The 12,830-nt window shown below is 48.0% G+C and overlaps 1 protein-coding gene across 1 annotated transcript in view; it reads right to left on the bottom strand.

Moving 5' to 3' along the window:
* Nucleotides 1-12,830, bottom strand: part of LOC137380299 (laminin subunit beta-2-like) — a 283,335-nt gene that overhangs the window by 81,127 nt on the left and 189,378 nt on the right. Inside the window, exon 16 of the mRNA XM_068052207.1 lies at nucleotides 209-329. Within this exon, the coding sequence (XP_067908308.1) occupies nucleotides 209-329 (121 nt within the window). The remainder of the gene's footprint in view (nucleotides 1-208; nucleotides 330-12,830) is intronic.

Genomic DNA, 12,830 nt, shown 5'->3' with positions numbered 1-12,830 from the left:
TGTTTCATTCTTAGACCTCAGTCCCAGACTGTACAAGCAACTCCCAGGTAAGGGTCCATGTTTAGTTAGCAAAACCCAGCATTGGGCCATACAGGTGGGTCCCAGGTAAGTATTTAAGAAGTGACTTATTAAAAATCTGCAAGATTAAGTCAATTTATATGATGCTGCACAGTTTACACACATAACACACTTCATTATTATAACTTACAGAGTCCACAAGAACATTGGCATTAGGAATCCTCTGACGTGAAGTGTAACGTTTGAATTCGAGCCGAATTGTGTAGCTGACTGAACGTTCGAGGCACACTGGCTGAGGGAGCACCACGTACCTGAAAGATGAGAATAAACTGACTGCAGATTGTGGCAGCTACATGCTGACTGAGAACTGTGTTAATGAGGGTTCCTCAGACTGAGAGCTGTGTTAATGAGGGTTCCTCAGACTGAGAGCTGTGTTATTGAGGGTTCCTCAGACTGAGAGCTGTGTTAAAGAGGGTTCCTCAAATTGAGAGCTGTGTTAATGAGGGTTCCTCAGACTGAGAGCTGTGTTAATGAGGGTTCCTCAGACTGAGAGCTGTGTTAATGAGGGTTCCTCAGACTGAGAGCTGTGTTAATGAGGGTTCCTCAGATTGAGAGCTGTGTTAATGAGGGTTCCTCAGACTGAGAGCTGTGTTAATGATGGTTCCTCAGACTGAGAGCTGTGTTAATGAGGGTTCCTCAGATTGAGAGCTGTGTTAATGAGGGTTCCTCAGACTGAGAGCTGTGTTAATGAGGGTTCCTCAGATTGAGAGCTGTGTTACTGAGGGTTCCTCAGACTGAGAGCTGTGTTAATGAGGGTTCCTCAGACTGAGAGCTGTGTTAATGAGGGTTCCTCAGATTGAGAGCTGTGTTAATGAGGGTTCCTCAGACTGAGAGCTGTGTTAATGAGGGTTCCTCAGACTGAGAGCTGTGTTACTGAGGGTTCCTCAGACTGAGCTGTGTTAATGAGGGTTCCTCAGACTGAGAGCTGTGTTAATGAGGGTTCCTCAGACTGAGAGCTGTGTTAATGAGGGTTCCTCAGACTGTGAGCTTTGTTAATGAGGGTTCCTCAGACTGAGAGCTGTGTTAATGAGGGTTCCTCAGACTGAGAGCTGTGTTAACGAGGGTTCCTCAGACTGAGCTGTGTTATTGAGGGTTCCGCAGATTGAGAGCTGTGTTAATGAGGGTTCCTCAGACTGAGAGCTGTGTTAATGAGGGTTCCTCAGACTGAGCTGCGCTAATGAGGGTTCCTCAGACTGTGAGCTGTGTTAATGAGGGTTCCTCAGACTGAGAGCTGTGTTAATGAGGGTTCCTCAGACTGAGAGCTGTGTTAATGAGGGTTCCTCAGACTGAGAGCTGTGTTACTGAGGGTTCCTCAGACTGTGAGCTGTGTTTATGAGGGTTCCTCAGACTGAGAGCTGTGTTAATGAGGGTTCCTCAGACTGAGAGCTGTGTTACTGAGGGTTCCTCAGACTGAGAGCTGTGTTAATGAGGGTTCCTCAGACTGAGCTGTGTTAATGAGGGTTCCTCAGATTGAGAGCTGTGTTAATGAGGGTTCCTCAGACTGAGAGCTGTGTTAATGAGGGTTCCTCAGACTGAGAGCTGTGTTAATGAGGGTTCCTCAGACTGAGAGCTCTGTTAATGAGGGTTCCTCAGACTGAGAGCTGTGTTAATGAGGGTTCCTCAGACTGAGCTGTGTTATTGAGGGTTCTTCAGACTGAGCTGTGTTAATGAGGGTTCCTCAGACTGAGCTGTGTTACTGAGGGTTCCTCAGACTGAGAGCTGTGTTACTGAGGGTTCCTCAGTCTGAGAGCTGTGTTAATGAGGGTTCCTCAGACTGAGAGCTGTGTTAATGAGGGTTCCTCAGACTGAGCTGTGTTATTGAGGGTTCTTCAGACTGAGCTGTGTTAATGAGGGTTCCTCAGACTGAGAGCTGTGTTACTGAGGGTTCCTCAGTCTGAGAGCTGTGTTAATGAGGGTTCCTCAGACTGAGAGCTGTGTTAATGAGGGTTCCTCAGACTGAGCTGTGTTAATGAGGGTTCCTCAGACTGAGCTGTGTTATTGAGGGTTCCTCAGACTGAGCTGTGTTAATGAGGGTTCCTCAGACTGAGAGCTGTGTTATTGAGGGTTCCTCAGATTGAGAGCTGTGTTAATGAGGGTTCCTCAGACTGAGCTGTGTTAATGAGGGTTCCTCAGATTGAGAGCTGTGTTAATGAGGGTTCCTCAGACTGAGAGCTGTGTTAATGAGGGTTCCTCAGACTGAGCTGTGTCAATGAGGGTTCCTCAGACTGAGAGCTGTGTTATTGAGGGTTCTTCAGACTGAGAGCTGTGTTAATGAGGGTTCCTCAGACTGAGAGCTGCGTTAATGAGGGTTCCTCAGATTGAGAGCTGTGTTAATGAGGGTTGCTCAGACTGAGAGCTGTGTTAATGAGGGTTCCTCAGACTGAGAGCTGTGTTAATGAGGGTTCCTCAGACTGAGCTGTGTTACTGAGGGTTCCTCAGACTGAGAGCTGTGTTAATGAGGGTTCCTCAGACTGAGAGCTGTGTTAATGAGGGTTCCTCAGACTGAGAGCTGTGTTAATGAGGGTTCCTCAGACTGAGAGCTGTGTTAATGAGGGTTCCTCAGACTGAGAGCTGTGTTAATGAGGGTTCCTCAGACTGAGAGCTGTGTTAATGAGGGTTCCTCAGATTGAGAGCTGTGTTAATGAGGGTTCCTCAGATTGAGAGCTGTGTTAATGAGGGTTCCTCAGACTGAGAGCTGTGTTACTGAGGGTTCCTCAGACTGAGAGCTGTGTTAATGAGGGTTCCTCAGACTGAGAGCTGTGTTAATGAGGGTTCCTCAGACTGAGAGCTGTGTTAATGAGGGTTCCTCAGACTGAGAGCTGTGTCAACGAGGGTTCCTCAGACTCAGAGCTGTGTTAATGAGGGTTCCTCAGACTGAGAGCTGTGTTACTGAGGGTTCCTCAGAATGAGAACTGTGTTAATGAGGGTTCCTCAGACTGAAAGCTGTGTTAATGAGGGTTCCTCAGACTGAGAGCTGTGTTAATGAGGGTTCCTCAGACTGAGAGCTGTGTTAATGAGGGTTCCTCAGACTGAGAGCTGTGTTAATGAGGGTTCCTCAGACTGAGAGCTGTGTCAACGAGGGTTCCTCAGACTCAGAGCTGTGTTAATGAGGGTTCCTCAGACTGAGAGCTGTGTTACTGAGGGTTCCTCGGACTGTGAGCTGTGTTTATGAGGGTTCCTCAGACTGAGAGCTGTGTTAATGAGGGTTCCTCAGACTGAGAGCTGTGTTACTGAGGGTTCCTCAGACTGAGAGCTGTGTTAATGAGGGTTCCTCAGACTGAGCTGTGTTAATGAGGGTTCCTCAGATTGAGAGCTGTGTTAATGAGGGTTCCTCAGACTGAGAGCTGTGTTAATGAGGGTTCCTCAGACTGAGAGCTGTGTTAATGAGGGTTCCTCAGACTGAGAGCTCTGTTAATGAGGGTTCCTCAGACTGAGAGCTGTGTTAATGAGGGTTCCTCAGACTGAGAGCTGTGTTATTGAGGGTTCTTCAGACTGAGCTGTGTTAATGAGGGTTCCTCAGACTGAGCTGTGTTACTGAGGGTTCCTCAGACTGAGAGCTGTGTTACTGAGGGTTCCTCAGTCTGAGAGCTGTGTTAATGAGGGTTCCTCAGACTGAGAGCTGTGTTAATGAGGGTTCCTCAGACTGAGCTGTGTTATTGAGGGTTCTTCAGACTGAGCTGTGTTAATGAGGGTTCCTCAGACTGAGAGCTGTGTTACTGAGGGTTCCTCAGTCTGAGAGCTGTGTTAATGAGGGTTCCTCAGACTGAGAGCTGTGTTAATGAGGGTTCCTCAGACTGAGCTGTGTTAATGAGGGTTCCTCAGACTGAGCTGTGTTATTGAGGGTTCCTCAGACTGAGCTGTGTTAATGAGGGTTCCTCAGACTGAGAGCTGTGTTATTGAGGGTTCCTCAGATTGAGAGCTGTGTTAATGAGGGTTCCTCAGACTGAGCTGTGTTAATGAGGGTTCCTCAGATTGAGAGCTGTGTTAATGAGGGTTCCTCAGACTGAGAGCTGTGTTAATGAGGGTTCCTCAGACTGAGCTGTGTCAATGAGGGTTCCTCAGACTGAGAGCTGTGTTATTGAGGGTTCTTCAGACTGAGAGCTGTGTTAATGAGGGTTCCTCAGACTGAGAGCTGCGTTAATGAGGGTTCCTCAGATTGAGAGCTGTGTTAATGAGGGTTGCTCAGACTGAGAGCTGTGTTAATGAGGGTTCCTCAGACTGAGAGCTGTGTTAATGAGGGTTCCTCAGACTGAGCTGTTACTGACGGTTCCTCAGACTGAGAGCTGTGTTAATGAGGGTTCCTCAGACTGAGAGCTGTGTTAATGAGGGTTCCTCAGACTGAGAGCTGTGTTAATGAGGGTTCCTCAGACTGAGAGCTGTGTTAATGAGGGTTCCTCAGACTGAGAGCTGTGTTAATGAGGGTTCCTCAGACTGAGAGCTGTGTTAATGAGGGTTCCTCAGATTGAGAGCTGTGTTAATGAGGGTTCCTCAGACTGAGAGCTGTGTTAATGAGGGTTGCTCAGACTGAGAGCTGTGTTACTGAGGGTTCCTCAGACTGAGAGCTGTGTTAATGAGGGTTCCTCAGACTGAGAGCTGTGTTAATGAGGGTTCCTCAGACTGAGAGCTGTGTTAATGAGGGTTCCTCAGACTGAGAGCTGTGTCAACGAGGGTTCCTCAGACTCAGAGCTGTGTTAATGAGGGTTCCTCAGACTGAGAGCTGTGTTACTGAGGGTTCCTCAGAATGAGAACTGTGTTAATGAGGGTTCCTCAGACTGAAAGCTGTGTTAATGAGGGTTCCTCAGACTGAGAGCTGTGTTAATGAGGGTTCCTCAGACTGAGAGCTGTGTTACTGAGGGTTCCTCAGACTGAGAGCTGTGTTAATGAGGGTTCCTCAGACTGAGAGCTGTGTTAGAGGGTTCCTCAGATTGAGAGCTGTGTTAATGAAGGTTCCTCAGACTGAGAGCTGTGTTAATGAGGGTTCCTCAGACTGAGAGCTGTGTTCATGAGGGTTCCTCAGACTGAGCTGTGTTAATGAGGGTTCCTCAGACTGAGCTGTGTTAATGAGGGTTCCTCAGACTGAGAGTTGTGTTAATGAGGGTTCCTCAGACTGAGAGCTGTGTTAATGAGGGTTCCTCAGACTGAGAGCTGTGTTACTGAGGGTTCCTCAGACTGAGCTGTGTTAATGAGGGTTCCTCAGATTGAGAGCTGTGTGACTGAGGGTTCCTCAGACTGAGAGCTGTGTTACTGAGGGTTCCTCAGACTGAGAGCTGTGTTAATGAGGGTTCCTCAGACTGAGAGCTGTGTTATTGAGGGTTCCTCAGACTGAGAGCTGTGTTAATGAGGGTTCCTCAGACTGAGCTGTGTTATTGAGGTTTCCTCAGATTGAGAGCTGTGTTTATGAGGGTTCCTCAGACTGAGAGCTGTGTTAATGAGGGTTCCTCAGATTGAGAGCTGTGTTAATGAGGGTTCCTCAGACTGAGAGCTGTGTTAATGAGGGTTCCTCAGACTGAGCTGTGTTACTGAGGGTTCCTCAGACTGAGAGCTGTGTTACTGAGGGTTCCTCAGACTGAGAGCTGTGTTAATGAGGGTTCCTCAGACTGAGAGCTGTGTTAAAGAGGGTTCCTCAGATTGAGAGCTGTGTTAATGAAGGTTCCTCAGAATGAGAGCTGTGTTAATGAGGGTTCCTCAGACTGAGAGCTGTGTTAATGAGGGTTCCTCAGACTGAGAGCTGTGTTAATGAGGGTTCCTCAGACTGAGAGCTGTGTTAATGAGGGTTCCTCAGACTGAGAGCTGTGTTAATGAGGGTTCCTCAGACTGTGAGCTTTGTTACTGAGGGTTCCTCAGACTGAGAGCTGTGTTAATGAGGGTTCCTCAGACTGAGAGCTGTGTTATTGAAGGTTCCTCAGACTGAGCTGTGTTATTGAGGGTTCCTCAGATTGAGAGCTGTGTTAATGAGGGTTCCTCAGACTGACAGCTGTGTTAATGAGGGTTCCTCAGACTGAGCTGTGCTAATGAGGGTTCCTCAGACTGAGCTGTGTTAATGAGGGTTCCTCAGACTGAGAGCTGTGTTAATGAGGGTTCCTCAGACTGAGAGCTGTGTTAATGAGGGTTCCTCAGACTGTGAGCTGTGTTTATGAGGGTTCCTCAGACTGAGAGCTGTGTTAATGAGGGTTCCTCAGACTGAGAGCTGTGTTACTGAGGGTTCCTCAGACTGAGAGCTGTGTTAATGAGGGTTCCTCAGACTGAGCTGTGTTAATGAGGGTTCCTCAGATTGAGAGCTGTGTTAATGAGGGTTCCTCAAACTGAGCTGTGTTAATGAGGGTTCCTCAGACTGAGCTGTGTTAATGAGGGTTCCTCAGACTGAGAGCTCTGTTAATGAGGGTTCCTCAGACTGAGAGCTCTGTTAATGAGGGTTCCTCAGACTGAGAGCTGTGTTAATGAGGGTTCCTCAGACTGAGAGCTGTGTCAACGAGGGTTCCTCAGACTCAGAGCTGTGTTAATGAGGGTTCCTCAGACTGAGAGCTGTGTTACTGAGGGTTCCTCGGACTGTGAGCTGTGTTTATGAGGGTTCCTCAGACTGAGAGCTGTGTTAATGAGGGTTCCTCAGACTGAGAGCTGTGTTAATGAGGGTTCCTCAGACTGAGAGCTGTGTTAATGAGGGTTCCTCAGACTGAGAGCTGTGTTAATGAGGGTTCCTCAGATTGAGAGCTGTGTTAATGAGGGTTCCTCAGACTGAGAGCTGTGTTAATGAGGGTTGCTCAGACTGAGAGCTGTGTTACTGAGGGTTCCTCAGACTGAGAGCTGTGTTAATGAGGGTTCCTCAGACTGAGAGCTGTGTTAATGAGGGTTCCTCAGACTGAGAGCTGTGTTAATGAGGGTTCCTCAGACTGAGAGCTGTGTCAACGAGGGTTCCTCAGACTCAGAGCTGTGTTAATGAGGGTTCCTCAGACTGAGAGCTGTGTTACTGAGGGTTCCTCAGAATGAGAACTGTGTTAATGAGGGTTCCTCAGACTGAAAGCTGTGTTAATGAGGGTTCCTCAGACTGAGAGCTGTGTTAATGAGGGTTCCTCAGACTGAGAGCTGTGTTACTGAGGGTTCCTCAGACTGAGAGCTGTGTTAATGAGGGTTCCTCAGACTGAGAGCTGTGTTAGAGGGTTCCTCAGATTGAGAGCTGTGTTAATGAAGGTTCCTCAGACTGAGAGCTGTGTTAATGAGGGTTCCTCAGACTGAGAGCTGTGTTCATGAGGGTTCCTCAGACTGAGCTGTGTTAATGAGGGTTCCTCAGACTGAGCTGTGTTAATGAGGGTTCCTCAGACTGAGAGTTGTGTTAATGAGGGTTCCTCAGACTGAGAGCTGTGTTAATGAGGGTTCCTCAGACTGAGAGCTGTGTTACTGAGGGTTCCTCAGACTGAGCTGTGTTAATGAGGGTTCCTCAGATTGAGAGCTGTGTGACTGAGGGTTCCTCAGACTGAGAGCTGTGTTACTGAGGGTTCCTCAGACTGAGAGCTGTGTTAATGAGGGTTCCTCAGACTGAGAGCTGTGTTATTGAGGGTTCCTCAGACTGAGAGCTGTGTTAATGAGGGTTCCTCAGACTGAGCTGTGTTATTGAGGTTTCCTCAGATTGAGAGCTGTGTTTATGAGGGTTCCTCAGACTGAGAGCTGTGTTAATGAGGGTTCCTCAGATTGAGAGCTGTGTTAATGAGGGTTCCTCAGACTGAGAGCTGTGTTAATGAGGGTTCCTCAGACTGAGCTGTGTTACTGAGGGTTCCTCAGACTGAGAGCTGTGTTACTGAGGGTTCCTCAGACTGAGAGCTGTGTTAATGAGGGTTCCTCAGACTGAGAGCTGTGTTAAAGAGGGTTCCTCAGATTGAGAGCTGTGTTAATGAAGGTTCCTCAGAATGAGAGCTGTGTTAATGAGGGTTCCTCAGACTGAGAGCTGTGTTAATGAGGGTTCCTCAGACTGAGAGCTGTGTTAATGAGGGTTCCTCAGACTGAGAGCTGTGTTAATGAGGGTTCCTCAGACTGAGAGCTGTGTTAATGAGGGTTCCTCAGACTGTGAGCTTTGTTACTGAGGGTTCCTCAGACTGAGAGCTGTGTTAATGAGGGTTCCTCAGACTGAGAGCTGTGTTATTGAAGGTTCCTCAGACTGAGCTGTGTTATTGAGGGTTCCTCAGATTGAGAGCTGTGTTAATGAGGGTTCCTCAGACTGAGAGCTGTGTTAATGAGGGTTCCTCAGACTGAGCTGTGCTAATGAGGGTTCCTCAGACTGAGCTGTGTTAATGAGGGTTCCTCAGACTGAGAGCTGTGTTAATGAGGGTTCCTCAGACTGAGAGCTGTGTTAATGAGGGTTCCTCAGACTGTGAGCTGTGTTTATGAGGGTTCCTCAGACTGAGAGCTGTGTTAATGAGGGTTCCTCAGACTGAGAGCTGTGTTACTGAGGGTTCCTCAGACTGAGAGCTGTGTTAATGAGGGTTCCTCAGACTGAGCTGTGTTAATGAGGGTTCCTCAGATTGAGAGCTGTGTTAATGAGGGTTCCTCAAACTGAGCTGTGTTAATGAGGGTTCCTCAGACTGAGCTGTGTTAATGAGGGTTCCTCAGACTGAGAGCTCTGTTAATGAGGGTTCCTCAGACTGAGAGCTCTGTTAATGAGGGTTCCTCAGACTGAGAGCTGTGTTAATGAGGGTTCCTCAGACTGAGCTGTGTTATTGAGGGTTCTTCAGACTGAGCTGTGTTACTGAGGGTTCCTCAGACTGAGAGCTGTGTTAATGAGGGTTCCTCAGACTGTGAGCTGTGTTTATGAGGGTTCCTCAGACTGAGAGCTGTGTTAATGAGGGTTCCTCAGACTGAGAGCTGTTACTGAGGGTTCCTCAGACTGAGAGCTGTGTTAATGAGGGTTCCTCAGACTGAGCTGTGTTAATGAGGGTTCCTCAGATTGAGAGCTGTGTTAATGAGGGTTCCTCAGACTGAGAGCTGTGTTAATGAGGGTTCCTCAGACTGAGAGCTGTGTTAATGAGGGTTCCTCAGACTGAGAGCTCTGTTAATGAGGGTTCCTCAGACTGAGAGCTGTGTTAATGAGGGTTCCTCAGACTGAGCTGTGTTATTGAGGGTTCTTCAGACTGAGCTGTGTTAATGAGGGTTCCTCAGACTGAGAGCTGTGTTACTGAGGGTTCCTCAGACTGAGAGCTGTGTTACTGAGGGTTCCTCAGTCTGAGAGCTGTGTTAATGAGGGTTCCTCAGACTGAGTTGTGTTATTGAGGGTTCTTCAGACTGAGCTGTGTTAATGAGGGTTCCTCAGACTGAGAGCTGTGTTACTGAGGGTTCCTCAGTCTGAGAGCTGTGTTAATGAGGGTTCCTCAGACTGAGAGCTGTGTTAATGAGGGTTCCTCAGACTGAGCTGTGTTAATGAGGGTTCCTCAGACTGAGAGCTGTGTTATTGAGGGTTCCTCAGACTGAGAGCTGTGTTAATGGTTCCTCAGACTGAGCTGTGTTATTGAGGGTTCCTCAGATTGAGAGCTGTGTTAATGAGGGTTCCTCAGACTGAGCTGTGTTAATGAGGGTTCCTCAGATTGAGAGCTGTGTTAATAAGGGTTCCTCAGACTGAGAGCTGTGTTAATGAGGGTTCCTCAGACTGAGAGCTGTGTTATTGAGGGTTCCTCAGACTGAGAGCTGTGTTAATGAGGGTTCCTCAGACTGAGAGCTGTGTTACTGAAGGTTCCTCAGAATGAGAACTGTGTTAATGAGGGTTCCTCAGACTGATAGCTGTGTTAATGAGGGTTCCTCAGATTGAGAGCTGTGTTAATGAGGGTTCCTCAGACTGAGAGCTGTGTTACTGAGGGTTCCTCAGAATGAGAACTGTGTTAATGAGGGTTCCTCAGACTGATAGCTGTGTTAATGAGGGTTCCTCAGATTGAGAGCTGTGTTAATGAGGGTTCCTCAGACTGAGAGCTGTGTTAATGAGGGTTCCTCAGACTGTGAGCTGTGTTTATGAGGGTTCCTCAGACTGAGCTGTGTTAATGAGGGTTCCTCAGACTGAGAGCTGTGTTACTGAGGGTTCCTCAGACTGAGAGCTGTGTTAATGAGGGTTCCTCAGACTGAGCTGTATTAATGAGGGTTCCTCAGATTGAGAGCTGTGTTAATGAGGGTTCCTCAAACTGAGCTGTGTTAATGAGGGTTCCTCAGACTGAGAGCTGTGTTGATGAGGGTTCCTCAGACTGAGAGCTCTGTTAATGAGGGTTCCTCAGACTGAGAGCTCTGTTAATGAGGGTTCCTCAGACTGAGAGCTGTGTTAATGAGGGTTCCTCAGACTGAGCTGTGTTATTGAGGGTTCTTCAGACTGAGCTGTGTTAATGAGGGTTCCTCAGACTGAGAGCTGTGTTACTGAGGGTTCCTCAGACTGAGAGCTGTGTTAATGAGGGTTCCTCAGACTGTGAGCTGTGTTTATGAGGGTTCCTCAGACTGAGAGCTGTGTTAATGAGGGTTCCTCAGACTGAGAGCTGTTACTGAGGGTTCCTCAGACTGAGAGCTGTGTTAATGAGGGTTCCTCAGACTGAGCTGTGTTAATCAGGGTTCCTCAGATTGAGAGCTGTGTTAATGAGGGTTCCTCAGACTGAGAGCTGTGTTAATGAGGGTTCCTCAGACTGAGAGCTGTGTTAATGAGGGTTCCTCAGACTGAGAGCTCTGTTAATGAGGGTTCCTCAGACTGAGAGCTGTGTTAATGAGGGTTCCTCAGACTGAGAGCTGTGTTAATGAGGGTTCCTCAGACTGAGCTGTGTTATTGAGGGTTCTTCAGACTGAGCTGTGTTAATGAGGGTTCCTCAGACTGACAGCTGTGTTACTGAGGGTTCCTCAGACTGAGAGCTGTGTTAGAGGGTTCCTCAGTCTGAGAGCTGTGTTAATGAGGGTTCCTCAGACTGAGAGCTGTGTTAATGAGGGTTCCTCAGACTGAGTTGTGTTATTGAGGGTTCTTCAGACTGAGCTGTGTTAATGAGGGTTCCTCAGACTGAGAGCTGTGTTACTGAGGGTTCCTCAGTCTGAGAGCTGTGTTAATGAGGGTTCCTCAGACTGAGAGCTGTGTTAATGAGGGTTCCTCAGACTGAGCTGTGTTAATGAGGGTTCCTCAGACTGAGAGCTGTGTTATTGAGGGTTCCTCAGACTGAGCTGTGTTAATGAGGGTTCCTCAGACTGAGAGCTGTGTTATTGAGGGTTCCTCAGATTGAGAGCTGTGTTAATGAGGGTTCCTCAGACTGAGCTGTGTTAATGAGGGTTCCTCAGATTGAGAGCTGTGTTACTGAGGGTTCCTCAGACTGAGAGCTGTGTTAATGAGGGTTCCTCAGACTGAGCTGTGTCAATGAGGGTTCCTCAGACTGAGAGCTGTGTTATTGAGGGTTCTTCAGACTGAGAGCTGTGTTAATGAGGGTTCCTCAGACTGAGCTGTGTTAATGAGGGTTCCTCAGACTGAGAGCTGTGTTAATGAGGGTTCCTCAGATTGAGAGCTGTGTTAATGAGGGTTCCTCAGACTGAGAGCTGTGTTACTGAAGGTTCCTCAGAATGAGAACTGTGTTAATGAGGGTTCCTCAGACTGATAGCTGTGTTAATGAGGGTTCCTCAGATTGAGAGCTGTGTTAATGAGGGTTCCTCAGACTGAGAGCTGTGTTACTGAGGGTTCCTCAGAATGAGAACTGTGTTAATGAGGGTTCCTCAGACTGATAGCTGTGTTAATGAGGGTTCCTCAGACTGAGAGCTGTGTTAATGAGGGTTCCTCAGACTGAGAGCTGTGTTAATGATGGTTCCTCAGATTGAGAGCTGTGTTAATGAGGGTTCCTCAGACTGAGAGCTGTGTTATTGTGGGTTCCTCAGACTGACAGCTGTGTTAATGAGGGTTCCTCAGATTGAGAGCTGTGTTAATGAGGGTTCCTCAGAATGGGAACTGTGTTAATGAGGGTTCCTCAGAATGATAGCTGTGTTAATGAGGGTTCCTCAGATTGAGAGCTGTGTTAATGAGGGTTCCTCAGACTGAGAGCTGTGTTAATGATGGTTCCTCAGATTGAGAGCTGTGTTACTGAGGGTTCCTCAGACTGAGAGCTGTGTTATTGTGGGTTCCTCAGACTGACAGCTGTGTTAATGAGGGTGCCTCAGATTGAGAGCTGTGTTAATGAGGGTTCCTCAGACTGAGAGCTGTGTTAATGAGGGTTCCTCAGACTGAGAGCTGTGTTACTGAGGGTTCCTCAGACTGAGAGCTGTGTTATTGAGGGTTCCTCAGATTGAGAGCTGTGTTAATGAGGGTTCCTCAGACTGAGAGCTGTGTTATTGAGGCTTCCTCAGACTGACAGCTCTGTTATTGAGGCTTCCTCAGACTGAGAGCTGTGTTAATGAGGGTTCCTCAGACTGAGAGCTGTGTTATTGAGGCTTCCTCAGACTGAGAGCTGTGTTAATGAGGGTTCCTCAGACTGAGAGCTGTGTTAATGAGGGTTCCTCAGACTGAGAGCTGTGTTACTGAGGGTTCCTCAGACTGAGCTGTGTTATTGAGGGTTCCTCAGATTGAGAGCTGTGTTAATGAGGGTTCCTCAGACTGAGAGCTGTGTTAATGAGGGTTCCTCAGACTGAGAGCTGTGTTAATGAGGGTTCCTCAGACTGAGAGCTGTGTTAATGAGGGTTCCTCAGACTGAGAGCTGTGTTAATGAGGGTTCCTCAGACTGAGAGCTGTGTTATTGTGGGTTCCTCAGACTGAGAGCTGTGTTAATGAGGGTTCCTCA

Source organism: Heterodontus francisci, chromosome 19 (assembly GCF_036365525.1).
Source record: "Heterodontus francisci isolate sHetFra1 chromosome 19, sHetFra1.hap1, whole genome shotgun sequence".
Lineage (NCBI taxonomy): Eukaryota > Metazoa > Chordata > Chondrichthyes > Heterodontiformes > Heterodontidae > Heterodontus > Heterodontus francisci.
This window is presented reverse-complemented; position numbering and strand designations above follow the sequence as displayed.